Source organism: Lytechinus pictus, chromosome 3 (genome assembly GCF_037042905.1).
Source record: "Lytechinus pictus isolate F3 Inbred chromosome 3, Lp3.0, whole genome shotgun sequence".
NCBI classification, from domain to species: domain Eukaryota; kingdom Metazoa; phylum Echinodermata; class Echinoidea; order Temnopleuroida; family Toxopneustidae; genus Lytechinus; species Lytechinus pictus.
Window position 1 is genome coordinate 44,825,849 of NC_087247.1, and position 16,378 is coordinate 44,842,226.

The 16,378-nt window shown below is 34.8% G+C and overlaps 1 protein-coding gene across 1 annotated transcript in view; it reads right to left on the reverse strand.

Annotated features, from left to right (window-relative positions):
- Positions 1 to 8,942: 8,942 nt before the first annotated feature.
- LOC129257167 (protein disulfide-isomerase A5-like) overlaps positions 8,943 to 16,378 on the reverse strand; it is a 31,772-nt gene continuing 24,336 nt past the window's right edge. Inside the window, exons 22-24 of the mRNA XM_054895435.2 lie at positions 15,628 to 15,696; positions 15,060 to 15,307; positions 8,943 to 14,564 (exon numbers count right to left, since the gene is read on the reverse strand). Of these exons, the coding sequence (XP_054751410.2) occupies positions 14,356 to 14,564; positions 15,060 to 15,307; positions 15,628 to 15,696 (526 nt within the window). The 3' untranslated portion in view covers positions 8,943 to 14,355. The remainder of the gene's footprint in view (positions 14,565 to 15,059; positions 15,308 to 15,627; positions 15,697 to 16,378) is intronic.

The window sequence follows — 16,378 nt, forward strand, 5'->3', positions numbered from 1 at the left end:
AAAATGATCCAGTAATATTGTTACTACCCCCCCCCCCTCATACACACACACCCACATACCTTCTGTCTAATCATAGTATCGGGATGAGGGACCATATTTGCCAGTTAAGGTGTCAGATATCATCATGAAAATATGACAAAATATTTAAAATACCATTTAATTCATTCGAGGTACGATAAAAAAATGTAGATAAAATACAATGCTCTAGGGCATCAGTGCTTCGCTCGCTCGCAACTTTTTGTTTATAAATTTTACCCGATATGCCATCTAGCCCCATCAACATTGTTGGCTCAATACGCCATTGCTGTAGTCTTTAAAATCTGATCGACAGTAAGCTTCCTTGGCCGCTGTTTACGGGCTGCTGTAAACTCACACTTTGATAATGATCATAAATAGTCTGTTAAAGACATTCATCTACATTAGATGTAAAGCTTGTGTGGGATGTGTGTGTGTGCATGCGGGGTTGGGCATGTGTCGTTTTGTATTAAGGCAGCCTTATGAGGCAATTTCGTTCTGAGATGTTCTTTATTTTATTTTTTTATTTATTTCATTTCCAGGCAAGAAAACATGACAGCAATAGAAACATTACAAAAGAAATGTAAAATTGAACATCAGCCAATGCCTGGGGATCACCTAAAAGAATGGAAAATTCTGTCGAGAGGTTCTCCACATTGGCTGGTGTCTACATGGAATAACACAAAATAGCAATAAATTCAAACATGTAATTACAATACTTCTATATAAATTAGCCTTCATCGTAATATGAATAGAAAAAAAACAAGGTTATCAAATTAATACTTTAAGAAAAAAAAAATGCAGATTGGGTCAAATCAGGAATTAGTCATTTATCAAATTAGAGACAGAGATGGTAGGTCAATTTATTGAATTTCTTGTTTTTATTAATTTGTTGGCTTGAAAGCTGATATTCCTTTGATATCAATAATGATAATAATGATAAAAATAGTAATGATAACTATAATTATTATTATTATTATCATCATCAATATTATTAATATCATTATGATATGGGATGTTCACACTATAAGGTGCTCACAGAGCTCCTATTTTAGTTAAGTGAATGTTCGTCATACTAATCGCAGTCTCGATAGAAAATGGGGACTTGCCCATCCAGTTGATTTCACATTGATCTCACATAATTTACAAAATCTGAAGATAAATAAGATAAGATTGATTTTATTTGTAGACTATTAAAACTCCCGAACAGATCAAAGAAATACTTCCTCAGCGATTTATTCAAAACGAAAAGCTATTATTCTGCTGACATGACGAAACCAAACATTATTACCAAATTAAGATTTCATCATAAATATTCGAGACTTCGTTTTTCGTTATCAAAAGCATGTTAAAGCTTGTGTACGTTACAAACCGGGGTTCTGTAATACCGAACTCAGAATATTATACGCTGTTTTCTGGACTCGCCATTCTATCCGCATAATCTTCAATAGCATCTATCACATGATTGATACAAACGACTTTTTGACAAGATTAGCATCGTTTACTCTAAGTCTACATAAGAGTTATTTAAAATTGTTTTACAACTTCTGTTTACCTGCCAAATATTTATCAACAATTCAATGTTACTCTATAGTTACGATGTATACTTTCAAGAGTTACATTTTCATCTATGTCATAAGACCCTAAAAAATAATTAAGGGGAATTTCTACGAAAATCTTGGGTTTTAGTTGAAATGAAAATATTCCACGTGTGAATAAAACTGTCAATAATCGGATTTTCGTGATTTATACAAATGAAATTTCCTGATATCTTTAACAATGTTTTTCTAGAGTCTAACAATTTTTAAACCATCATTGGAGATCATGGTAAGAGAATATTCGATAAATTCAAATGAAACACGTACGTTTTTAACGAAATAAGGAGAAAACATAACAGCCACAAACATCTCCTGGTGAGTTAGGTGTATTGTTTTAAGTACATCTATAAATTATGGAGCAATTCCTAGATGAAGGTATACGTTAATATAAGAAAGCCAATTTATATTGTCATGATTGTGTTGAATGATACATTAACCAGATGTTTTGGTTTATGAAAAGTATATTCTGAGGAGAAAAAAATCAATTAAGTACCTTTAGTGCCACCCGGAGGCGCATTTTACAAGTTTGTACACAGCAAAAACCGTGGTGTTAACCGGTGTACATAGAGAACCACACCAGTTATTTTACACCGGTGTTAAATTGGCGGTGTTAGTTTAACACCTATAGGTGTTATACAACACCTTTGGTTGTTACATTTACACTCTTTGGTGCTATGTTCAATCTCTAGGGTGTAATTTTTACACCTCAGGGTGTGGTCCTCTATTAACACCAACTGGCGTCAGTTTTGACACCACAGTTTTTACAGTGTACCTTCTTGGTCTGAAAGGTTCGACGGGGGCTCAAATACCAGAAAGGTGTAAGGTTGTAGTTTTTAAAAGTGCTTCCAGCATGCATCGGGTTGCACCTGTTAAAGGTATACAAAGCTGAACGTTTTTCCTTATAGCGCATCGCTTGTCCAGTGCGTGATCATGTCAAACTAGATAACCTTTACAGCATAACGTGGAATGACATTGACCCCCATTACATAACGTTGGTCGTAAATATTAAAGCAGAGACAGCCATAGTGTCTTCGCAAATAGAAATATAAAGGTTTCGAACGATTTTTCTCTTTTTTCATTTAATGGATGAACTCCCGTGTAAGATGGCGGCATACTTCAGAAGAGAGAATCTAAATTGCGTTTAATAAGATTCTTTTGAAGGGACTATCAACAAACGACGACAACCTTATTTACAGAACAATACATCTTTACCAAGAACTAAAATAACATCGTTATAGTAAGCCGTGCTATCGTCAGCGACGCACAAAAGCAGTGTAAGCGACACCATGTAATTCCTATACACCACCACAATAACCCTGATTGTTCCAAATTCTTACAACTAAGTGTAGAGTCGAGACCGTCTTCTTTCATTACCCCTTTTCGGATTCAAAGTTACCCCAGAACCACTCCTTACAGGCAGTGGCTATCCCCTGTTTTGTTACCCTTCCTTTTACGGCGCTCTTTTGAAGCCTATTCGGCGATTGGTTGTGTTATAATCGGTATAGAAAGTCGGAGTGCTGGAATTAATTACGCGTTCTAACATATTTAGAGCTTTTTATTGTAGATGAAACCAGGTTTCTTTTCTCTTCAGACAGCGGCCTTGCTTTGATGTGGGCCCATTAACGCCTTAGAATGAGAAGTGCGGAACTGAAAAGACCTTACATGGACCAAAGCGCAGCATGAAGCAGGGCTTTTTAAGTACTGTAGTCCAACTACAAAGAATACATGACAAGAAAGCTTGGTATTATCCCGCGGCGTGTTTTTAAGTATTATATTGAGACATCAACTCAGAGATTGAAGATGTATTACACTCTAATGTGATGTCACATTGGTTACAGGGACTTCAGTTTGTTTTCATTATTACTTCTCCGGCTATTCGTTACTTTTTTTATTTTAAGGATAACTTTTCATTTTAGGTCTATTACCTTTGCGTCTTTTCCGTACATCTGATTTTACTCAGACAAAATCTCGTAACCCCCCCCCCCTAAAGATCATCAACCTATTTAGTTTTAATAAAACCTTCATTATTGTATTTACACTCTTCTCGAGATCCTGTACTTCATCTCATCCCTCTCCGACTCTGGCTCTCCCCTCTAATTTATCCTTCTCCCTCCCTTAAAATGAATGTTATCCATGTGTTTTTGTATGGTCTATTCGAATTAATTAACTTTGTTGTTTTCTCTCGAAATAAGAAAATGACTTTAAAAATGATATGAAAAATAAAATAAGATGGTTAGAATCACCAAACGATTATTGACATATCAATAACGTATCGAACTTATTTCATAACCTGCGAATGGACAAAACCAATGATATGATTGATAACTTTTTATTAAATTATCATGGTTTTAATCATTTCTATAATCCACGGAAAACATTTTTTACCAGATGTGCTGTCACATACTCCACCTCCCCCACCTTAACCATTTAAAGTATCATCTCCGAAATGGCATGACATGCAAGTTTCGGATAATGAAATCATAAATGAAACAAAAAATAGCAACACTATTTAATAATGATAATAATAATAATAGTAATAACAATAATAATAACGATAACAATAATAATAAAAATATAATGATGATGATGATGATAACAGTCGCTTCGGGTAAACAATCACCATATATTTAACTTTCAGTGGTTTTCAAAGAATCATTAAATTTTATTTAAATAAACAACATTCCCATCCCTGATTGTTCTGTGGTTTGATATTTAGTGTTTAATATTCAGTAGTAAGGTGGGGATAATATCGAAGCCTAAACAGTCATGATGCTTATCGAATGTGTACTTTTTTGTATGTGTCTTTTTATTCTTATGGAGTGATTGTTATGATTTATCGTAAGATGGATGCATGTATTGATTATGATTAATGATTGACGTTTAACAAACTGTGCTGGGGAAATCGTTGCTTTTATATTTCCCTTCTTTCACCTTTTGCAATCATCGATGGATGTAGTTATAAGGCTATATACGGATTGTCAAGATTGACGTCAAGTTTTATGACACCATTATGACAGTTTCAATTACAAGAGAAAATTGTACAGAACAAATGCATATGTTTGATGCGCTTGTTAATTAGCCAAGCAAAATCCTGATTTTCAAACACCCAGCGATAAACGAGGGTGATCGTGCACGACTAGTCTGCCGTATCGGGCCCATTAGTTTGACAGGGTATGACGTATTGCTCTATCTAAATGCAGAGGCAAGGTGAGAGAGGCTTACAGCAAAATGCCCGCTTTCGATGATATCGGTGATAAAACACCAAAAGAAAAACCTGCTAAGAAATCAAAGATAAAAATCTCATCACACGTTTGAAAGGGAATACGCATTAATTATTCACTAAGAGGTGTTTAAGTGGGAGTTAATTCTCATTTCGGTTCCGTCAAATGAGCTGGTGGTCATATACAAAACTAATTGGTCGATTATAACTGGGCGGGTTGCTTATGGTTCAACAAATTCCAATTTCTTGAACTACTGAGATTTTCTTTATCAGCACTGACTGCCCTTGCATTATTTATGACCCCCATCGTGTTCTTTGGAGAAATCAAATATTAATAAACCATTTTACTCGGTGATAACTCGTCAAAAGTTTTTAGGGCAGAGATAGTATCAGATTAAAGGGATGGTCCGGGCTGAAAATATTTATATCTAAATAAATACAGTACAATTCACAAAGCAAAAGGCTGACAATTTCATCCAAATCGGATAACAAAAAACGAAGTTATTGAATTTTAAAGCTCATCAATATTTTGTGAAAACAGTTATATGCAAATCGTCATGAATATTCACTAGGTGGGCTGATGACGTCGTATCCCTACTTTCCTTTTTCTTATGTTATTACATGATATCATAAATGTTTCATTTTTTCATACATGTGTAAATGATGTGTCTCCATTTTGATAAAATATGTTGCAGCAATAAATAACTAATGCACTTAATCAGTTGTCAATCCAATTGTTTTAGTTCTTGGTAGAAAATTTTTGAATAAACCTAATTTCATGTAATTAAATACAAAAGAACAAGTAGGGATATGACATCATCGGCCCACCTAATAAATATTCATGAAGACAAGCCTAGAACTGCTGTTCATCGGAATAATGCAAATCTTTAAAATTCAATAACTTTGTTACTTGTTATCCGATTTCGATCAAATTTTCAGTATTTTGCATTGTGAATTTTACTCTATTTATTGAGATATATCACTATCTCCAGCCTGGACCATCATATTAAGTTTACTGACGGCTCATATTTTTCTGCTTGGAATCATACTGCATTTAAAATTTCTACATGTTTTGGTTCACTTGGATACGAGTTAAATGACATCCATAAACTTGTAAAAAAAAATATCGAAATGCAAAATGCAAATAATGACCAAGTAACTCGTACAAAACCTCGATGTTTGTATCTTATCGATTTGGCAAAGACATTCTCTTACAACATGATTTAATATGACCTTCGTGGAAAGCATTGAAAAAACGGATGCAACATTGCTCTTCAAGAGTAAAGGCCTATATCTATACTATAATGGGCTACATGTATAAACTCATGCTCAATTATTTAAGGAGCAAACAATACAGTGAAAATCACAGACAAAACTTTTCATGAAATTGTCCTCTGGACTGAATTCCTCTGAATAAAGAATTGGAGGGATCAAACGGGGAAAATGTTCTAAAAGCTCGCTCGCGAGCGCAGTGAGGGAGCGAAAAATATAGATATTTTGAAAATAAGTATTTGATTTTGTGATGGATTTTTTTTCTTGGTCGTTTAACTTTTGATTCAGTAACAAAACCAGTGTTTGTATTAAGTCTCGTTTTATCAAGTGGGACCCTTACATTTTCCTTTGGTCACTTTGCTTTGGTGATGTCACGAATAGAGCGCGTAATCTGTATTTGTTCGAATCGAACATTGAATTGCAAGTAAAAGTTTTACAAGTACCCCCGCACACACACACACCCTCACCCGCGCGCGCACACACAGTTTACACAGACGTATACAACACTGAACAGAAATTATCTCCGACCGCACATCAAACTTGTAAAGTACCCATTCACCGGAACCTACTTCTAATTTCCGTGAAAAAATCAAAATGGTCGATCATCAATGTTCTATCAGTTCACTGTCCTATACCATGATATACCTACATCACGACGCTGACTAATTCTTTTAAGATGGTCAGAGACATCTCCCTCCCTATCATTTATTTTTTATGCTGCTTTGCCTTTGCAATGGACCTCTAAGGACCAGATTTTCCCTCGCCCATGCTCCGAGGACGAGGTACGTGTACTTTAGAACGACTCATCTGAGGGTGGATGAGGTCGCATTGGCTTGGAGAGAAAGAGAGGGGGGGGGGGGAATGAGTGAAAAGGGAGAGATGGAGATGTTAATTTAAATGGGAGAAAGATAGGGATAAAGAAAGATTATGGACCCTATACTCAGGCTACTTGTCTGGCCGAATTACAGATTTTTATACAATACAAAAAAAAGCATAACATTATTTCGGATTTAGGCCAACATGAGAAAGCTCAACATTTGGGGCGGCCATTTTGCTGTAGAAGGGTGAGATGTGTTCCTCTACCACATCATTTTTTTTTTTATAAAGAATGAAAATGTACAGACTTTTGTAACCTGACTTTCAAAGAGGGGTGTGTTGTAAACATAGCAAATGCTGAAAGTTTATTTTACGATGGGATGCTAGTAGCGGAGTTTGACAGATCAAAACTAGTAAGCCCATTCGACAGAAGATGGGAGCCACGTCTGGCCGGCTGGCTAGAGGATCCAAGTCCATGACATCATCTTGTCTCCATGGAAACCAGAAATTGATGTACTTTGATTGTTGTAAAATATGTAGAATGTGATCAATATTTCAATCAGTGCTGAAGGTGAGGATACAATGTCTGGCTCGCCTCGATGGTCAATGAAATTTCGTGTCGTAAACACCTTAATTAAGCATGTTTAGGGGTGAGAAGTGAATGATTATTTAGAATCTTTGCCATAGTTTGTATTCGTTTAGGAGAAGTCTGAAATGTATTTTATAAAGATACAGCTATAGGCCTACTCATCATTTTTGCTGTTTCTTCTTTCTTCTTACGTTTTACGTGGCATTTCATCATACCAGTAGAGTTGATTAAGTGATTTCCAATTCAGTTTGTGTAGCAGAATTCGATTATGCAGCAGGCACATATAAACGTGTAAATGAGCGACGTTATTTAACAGCAGACAACTCCCAGTCCCAGTTCTAGCCCATCTGGCTTTGAGACATTTGACTGTAATAGAAGTATCTTGGTCGTCATGATCAAACAATCATGCAGCAAGATAGGGTTGTCTATGAAGTATACTGACAGGTTTGACGAACCATGAGGGAGTGCCGAGGCGTCGTAGCGTGAACTGCCACCTCGTATCCGCACCAAACAACCGACACCTTTCATCGCAGCTATGGAACCACTGCGCGTTGAGTTTGACGACCGGAGCAATGCTTGTTAATACACACTACTCATTTTGGGTGGAAAATTCGAAAAATCAAATGGGGATTTCATGATAATTATGTTAACGAAGAAATATCGAGAACACACAAGTCTTAACATAACATAAATATGAACAATTTAGAAGTTAAAAGTCTTTCTGACATCAAAAAATTTCCAATGATATTCAATTATGTCCCGGGTTATGACCCTCATGTTTCTATATTCCGAAAGAAGTCTGAAATAATTCTGAAAGGAAATGAACGTTATGAAATTTTATGCAATATGGTTTATGCTTTATACATTTCTTGTTTTATTTGTTCATCTCGTCGCCTATGTTTGTCAATATTCTTTGATAGTTCATTCCGTAAATAGCAATAAACCGTCTAACCTAATTGAAATATAGATCTATAAATTTGTTCAGAGTCAATCGTCTAGTTTATAGGTAAAACAGAAACATAAAATGCTATGTTTAAATAAAAGTCGCCTACTCGAAAGTTGGAATTGCATAATTTGCCGTAGACGGTAGAGGGCAGATGTTAGCATAGTTTTAAGAGGCGAAGATCATAGAGGTGGATTTTATCAAACTATGGTACAGATGGAGTAAAATGTTCTTATCACATTTTATACATACATCACAGATATGAATCTGCACATGCTCAATTTTGTTTTAAAAGATAGACCTTGTATACATGTACCACTATTTGATTTAAAAGGTAATGCAATTCAACTGATAAAGACCGATTCGGGATATTTTTGCCTTTACCGACCATTTGAGATACATTGGCTTCAACTTCTCATAAATGAATATATATCCTTTTTTGCATAAAAAATAGCACCTGTGACACTAAATAATAAAAACTCTGGTCTATTATGTTGCATCACTATATTTTATTGCTTCTCACAAAAAGAGAACACTTTCGATGAATAGAAATCAGATATCAGGAGAAAAATGATAACAAGGCACGTGTTCCAAGATAAGAAATAAGTACACCTTATTTAAACCAAATTTTATACATATGCTACTGCAGACCTAATTGATCTGCAAACCACCTGGAATAAAAATATGAATAATTTAAGCAAAAACAGTATCCATGATGTAATCTGCTTGTGCAAATTATGTCCAACATACAGAGAGCGCTCAAACTGACTTTCTACAAACGCACATTACAAAATATTATAGCCAGAATAAATTCAAGTCTAATTAAAGGAGTTGTTTGACAGGGCGGGTAGGCAACATATCATTTACGTTCAATATCTTTGAGGTGTTATTTTCATTAATTTTCTTCTTCATATTTCTATAAAAATGGCAGAAACAAAATCACAATTATATTGTAGAAATAAGTTTACACACATGTAATGGCTTCAACTGAAATTTAAAAAAAAAGGAAGAAAAAAGAATAGGTACATGAATATGGCATATATACAAACATGACAACCATCTCAGTACATCTATAACTCATGTTTAGATGCAATCCGACCATTAAGAGGTTTTACCCATTTCTTTCAACTTGCAGGACAGAGATGACAAAAATTTACGTCATGCTTTCTTAATAAAACGACTAAGGTGATCTTTTTCTTTATTCAATACGAGACTGATCATTTTCATTTTTTTTTCAATTAGGTTACATGATGGAAGTTAAAGAAGAGTCCCATATTGAAATTAAGCACTTGGCTGAACCATTACTCTCACCATCAATAACAAAATGCAATGGACAAATTCAGCCTAGAATCCACAATAAATTTGGTGACAATCATTCAGTACACAAATGTATAGGGTTTCCATCTTCTTGTGTGTTAAAAAAGAAGGTTATTTGGATTTATACCTTTTTAACAAATAAGAAAACAAGCCTTTTCAATTTGGTCAGTCAGTTTGATGTAGCCCGGATTAACAATAATGCACATCATAGCCATTGACATGAAGCTGCCAACTGACATTCACATAATAACATGATATTTCAATAATTTTCTGTTTCTATTTCTTCTTGATATTTGCATCAAATACAAAACTTCAACATGAAATCACATTTTTGTCATTGGTAACCTTCATTGCATCAGGAAACATAGGAGAGTCAACTGAAATTCGACCATATAAAGTTCTAAGAGGAAGACCTTGCATGTACGAGTAGATTATAAAAAATGAAATAGAATTTCAAAAACTCATTACAAAAACAGAATAACAGTGGCTCTTCTAAGCTCCTGCAATTAAAATCATGATTTATGATATACAGTAGCAAATCAAAACAAAGATTTTCTGTGCACAAGTCTTTCCAAGCACTACTCTCTATCAAAATGCTTCAATCTAGAGAAAACCTGTGGAAAACTATCCAACCAGGTGAGTGTTTCATGAAGCTGTTCATAAGTTACAAGTGACTCTAAAAAATGACTGGTGATCCTTACTTGTGGTGAAATGCATCCATTTTTTTACTAAAAGCCTGGTCCCACTGGCCGACGGACACAAAATGTATTCATAACGGATACAGCGGACAAGCAAAATTTCGGGGTAGCTCCAGACAATGGACAAAATGGGCGAACAATGAAACCACAGTGGACGAATGCTCGATGGACATAGAGCGTATGAAACACGTATGCAAAGAGTACACAATGGATACATAACGTTTTCCAATGGATGGCAAGATTCTTTTACGTTTTTCATCCTCTCTGCATCAGAAAGTGCAGTGGGACCAAGCCTTCATGTTAATTTAGCACCTAAGAAAGGATCACCAGTCATTTGTAAAGTCGCTCATATCTTACGAACAGCTTTATGAAACACCTAACAGGTGGACTTTCAATTGCATATTGGTTTGGTCAAATTACATCAAAACTTGACTACTCAGTATTTTAAAATGAGCAGGAAGTTTGTACCACATGAATGTCAGTTTCCTACCAACGACCATTAAAAGAGCTGACCTATCATGTAATTTCTCCATTCTCAAGTCTAGAGAGACAAATTGAATAGCCAACCATATATGGGTCATGCACAGTAATCACCATTTGAAATTTACTTCACATCTGATATATGAGTATTACGTACTTCATACAAAAATGAAATTATACACTGCCAAAATATGTTGGTACACAGGAAAATCTACAAATGGCAACAGTATTTAGCCAAAGCTACAGCTAAATATACCTTGTCTATAAATAAGGTAATAACTATAGAAATGCGGAAGACAAAGTAGAGTTTATATAATACATATCTTGTGTATGGAAATTGACATGAACTGAAAAGAAAAATTAAGAACTTTATATCATAATTAAAAAAAAACATTTTTTTTCTGAAGAAAGGAAGAAATACATATCTTCATTGAAAACTAACATATATTTTCTAAAGAAAATAACTACCTAAATCTATACACATAACTAAATGCCTCTTACAGCAATGCCTATTAGTCATTTGAAAAGAACAAAAACCACAACACTCATTTTAGAGTTACTTGATCAATGTGATAAAATCCACTTTGCGTAAGGTTGGTCATATTTATTTGAAAGACAGTTTTGGATATTATTTTCTCCACTGGAGAACAAAAACAAAGTATGTATTAAGCATGAATGTGACATTTTCTTACATATTTGAATATTTTTTTGAAAATAATATATCCGATGACAGATGGCTTTGTAACTTGTCACTCAAAATATATTCAACCCACAGCCTCTTGAAACCCACCTATCCCTGTTTATTTACAACAGGGTCTTGTAACATAAAATATACAATCACTTGTAAAATTAAGTGTAACTGTACAATGCCTACTTAGTTTGTTGTACGCAGCAATGGGAGGCTGAATGTCAAACAATCGTACCCTTGCACACTTACCGTCCATAATGTACCATTGCACGATTTGACATCACAATATGATTTAATTCACTGCGCTGAGTAAATAATTGCAAGTGCAAAACACATAAGGCTTACTGGCAAAATGTGCATTGCTGCTGCAGATCAGATGGGGGTTTGAAGGATTTTGCTCTCATTTATCTTTCAATTTTCTAAACCTAGGAAAAATTTGTTATTGTTCGTATTTTCTGCGAACATTTGAGGTGTTGTACAACACAAATAGTGAATATTCTTATTTGTGCAATGGTGCAACATTTCGCAATTGGTGAAAAAAGGATGCACTCTATTCAACTCAGCTAACGCCTTGTTGAATAGAGTACAGTGTATCTTTCTTTCACCTTATGCGAAATCTTGCACCATCACACTCATGCCTATTCGCTATTTGTATACTGTAAGTCTATGGCAAACCATGTAAAAAAGTTACAATCGATTGTCAATATTAAGCATTATCTCTTTAAGTTACACATCCAAATTATATAATTTGGAAGTAAACAATTTTGATTAACAGACAACTTCATAAGGGTATGCATTTGGTTCTGGATATGATATTTATGCAACAGAGCTACTTTCTGTAAACTGTTCTTTGTGTGTGTAGTTCTTTATTGAATGGATAATGCTCCTCCCAAAAAAATATTGATAAAAATATTGAAAATGCAGACAACCTGCTGAAGCACACTTCAGTAAATATATTCATAAAGAAAACAACCTAGTCCAGAAGAGAAATAAGAACAATGATTTTGTTTTGAAACAAATGCTAGACTAAACCTATATGATTCCAAATAAACCTATCAAACTTCATTAGTCTAAACCATTTTCCCATTTTTACCCAAATTGTGACCAATAGTGAAAACAAGCATGAAATCGGAGATTACAGGTCAAAATGTAATGAACTTCAAGAAAAAAAATAATATTAATTCAAAATAAAGACTTGAAGGTCTATAAGGAAATAGATTCTATCAGAAAAATATAAAGATATACACTAAAGAACAAATATATAACACTAAATGGTTGTTGGTAGCCTGCCATAGTAAACCTTTTATGTAGTTTTGTCTACATTCAAATTCAAGGATTTTTTGCTTCTATAATACCCTCATTTCCTCATCCACATGACAAAAAAAATTAATAAACTAATTTAATTCCCTGTTATTTCATAATAAAAAAAAAAAAATCTTTGTTGATTCTTTTAACAAAATCAATTAAGCAGAGATGTGGTCTGATGCAAGAATTGACTGAATAAAGAATTATTCAAGAATTAAGGATCGGCAGTTTTATTGGCTATCAATTGTGGAAATGATCCTTCCCAATAATAGGACCTAGTAATTAATCCCTCTGATTATTTTAAAAGTCAAACTTTTCTTACACTCTTTGTTTATAAGCGAGACGGTTCACAATACACTAAATACAACTCGATAGGCTGATGGCTAATGTCTGTCTGATGTATCTATAAAAAAAAACAGTTATTGGCCAGATTTTTATCATTACAAATCATTACAAGTTCACTGGTTTAAATAAAATTAATATACAAAATGTCTACTTGACTCTATTACAAGTGTATCAAAATGAATGTATTGAGTAATGGGTGTTCACTTGATCAACAAGAAACTATTACTCAGTACTCTGGTATTTGTCATGTGAATGATGCATGTGTGAGAATGATGGAGATGGGGCAAGGCACTTCAAAGTATACTACAAACAGTTGTTGTGGTCTAGATAATGTAGTGGATTATAAAATACTATCCCTCTACACCTTTTTCTATTTTTTATTTTTATAAAACACATACCTTCCGTGTTTGAAAAACAGTAGATAAGTAGACAAATGTATTCAATTTTATACTGACATCCACAAAAAAGGCCAATCCTTTCCACCAAGAGTGAGGTACCATAGCTTAGGCCTTAGCCTCTTTTCACCATCAAGTCATATTAGACATACCAATGGTGATTAGGCAGGCCTTAAATACTACAAGTAGGAAAGCTGATTGTTGAACTTTTGTAAAGTACCCAACTCATCAGAGAAGCATCAAACATATGAATCCCATATTCAGAGTCTGAACAAGACCAACTCATGACAGTGGGATGCAACACTTTGATGAAAGCAACAAATCAACTGATCTGTGGGGGTGTTTCATAGAGCAGAATGTCAAGTTATGAATGATTGTCAGAATGACTGGAATATGAATTGGTATAACTGGTGATAGAGAATCCCAATTGGCTTATCATATTTATCATATCTTTATAAATTAATTCATAACTTTACATAGCTTTATGAAAGAATACATTTGTTAACTGTGCTGTTACATAAAGCTCAGCAACTGATCATAGGGCTGATTACTACGATTGATTGCATTGACTAGTGTGTATGATCAATCTTAAAATTCAGCTATATAATCAATTACTAAGCTTTTTGTCAACAGGGCCTTGGTCTACTGGATATCATTGACTTATTCTGACTCTATCATAGTTCAATCTTCTCTTTTAAATGTTCACTATCCGATGCAGTATCTTGTTTTACTGTTTCTTCTGTTGTGTCTTCTTGTTGAGTTAATCGCATGTACGCTTCAAAGTCCTCTGTCATTCTACCGCCTGTGTACTTTTCTACAAACTCACCATTGCTGTAGAGATTGAAGGTGGGGAATCCCCTGACCTCATATTCTTCACAGAGACCTGAGATAAGGACAGAGGAAAAGAGTCACACAGACAAAGAGACATATAGACAGACATATATAGAGAAAGAGATAGACAAGAGAAAGGGACACAAGGAGAGAAAGAGGGGAGATCATAACAAAAAAAATCTGAAATTTCACAAAACACAAATTTCCCTTTCCTTTTTTTTCTCATTCCTAAAAAAGTTTGAAATTCTAAAACTATTTTAACAAATTTTAATTGACAAGTGGAGAGGCAGAGTGGTCATGAGACAAATGATTAACTAGGCTAATGCAAGTATCTAAATTGATTTACTTCAAATTATTTTTTTTTTTAAACAGAATATTTTTCTTGACTGCCCTGCCAAAATTCATCCTCTGATTTCCAGCCCACCAAGGTATCTGGATTATTCAACATGGATTTTTAGTTCTGTGGGCTATAATAGAAAACAGTTTTATTAAATGAGGCCCTGACTCAGACATGGACAAAACCAATAAGAGTCGGATCTCAACTCACCTTTTTCAACAGTACAATCAACAGCAGCTAGCTTTCTGCCTGGTACATCTTTGAAGATCTCTGCAGCCTGTTGGAAGCTAGGCTTGGCCTTTTTACAATGACCACACCATGGTGCATAAAACATGGTCAATACATGGGTGTTCTCCTGAATGAAAGGACCAAAGGTCTGACTGGTCAGATGATTGACCGCACTGGGGATGTCACTCCAAGCTGGCTCAGGGGGTGGAGGAGGTGGTACACTGGCTGGGCTGAAGAAACAAAAGAAAAGTGTGAATTTCAATTTCCTGATCTCGCATTTTTTTTTAACCCACTCTTTTCTACTATCTCACAAGTTTAACTGTCGGGTCAAAGGTGTTCATAACTGTCAGCATATTTGATTGAGGCACTTTTGACTTCTTTTTAAAAAATACTTAAAATTTATCAATGTTCCCTTATTAATCATACATTAGCATACTGAAATAAGCATCTTGCACTGCATACAAGATGTTAATCATTCACAGATCAATTAAAACACCTGTAGAAAACACTCGCAGATGGGTTAACATCTAATGCCCACATCATTACTTACTCTTTGATAAATTCAAGAAGTGCGTCTGCTGTTCTGGCTCCAGAATAGGCAATGTCTTCTTTTCCATTTCTATAAGTAAATGCAGATGAAAGCAATATCAGTAAGAAATTATTAAAATAAATAAATACCAGAAAAGTAAAGACTATTAATAAACCATGCTGATATTATTTCCCATAGATGGTTAAATTTAAGTGGAATAACGTGGTTTATATCCTTACCACTGGGGACACTGACCACATATTTTACCGATGTACTTACTATATATTCATCTCTGCAAACTACTTTAATACTTACTTTTGTATAAACCATGTCCAAAGTTGACAATTGAGAGAAATATGAATCATTATCAATGTTTCCTGTGTGCTTTACAAGATACTGTAAGAAAAATTTTCAGCAGTGATAAGGAGAGTAATTCTTTGATCTGAGGTAGAAACTATAGAGTTCTATCTCTGTGACATGAAATAAGAGAGCGTTGTTGGCTCAGTTGGTAACGCGTCTGCCCGTCGAACCAAAGATCGTGGGTTCGAGTCCACCCCGGGCGGATGACTGAAGCCAGTGCATTGTGTGTAAACGTCTCTCCCGTGTTTCATAGATGCAGGCTATATTACAATGGAAAATACTCCGCTCCTCGGATAGGACGTTATGGAGGCCCCATGTAGAGGAGAGTCACCACCTTTGCACGTTAAAAACCCACTGCACTATTCGTATAAGAGTAGGGGGAAACCCCGGTGTAGTGGTCCACCTGCACTCC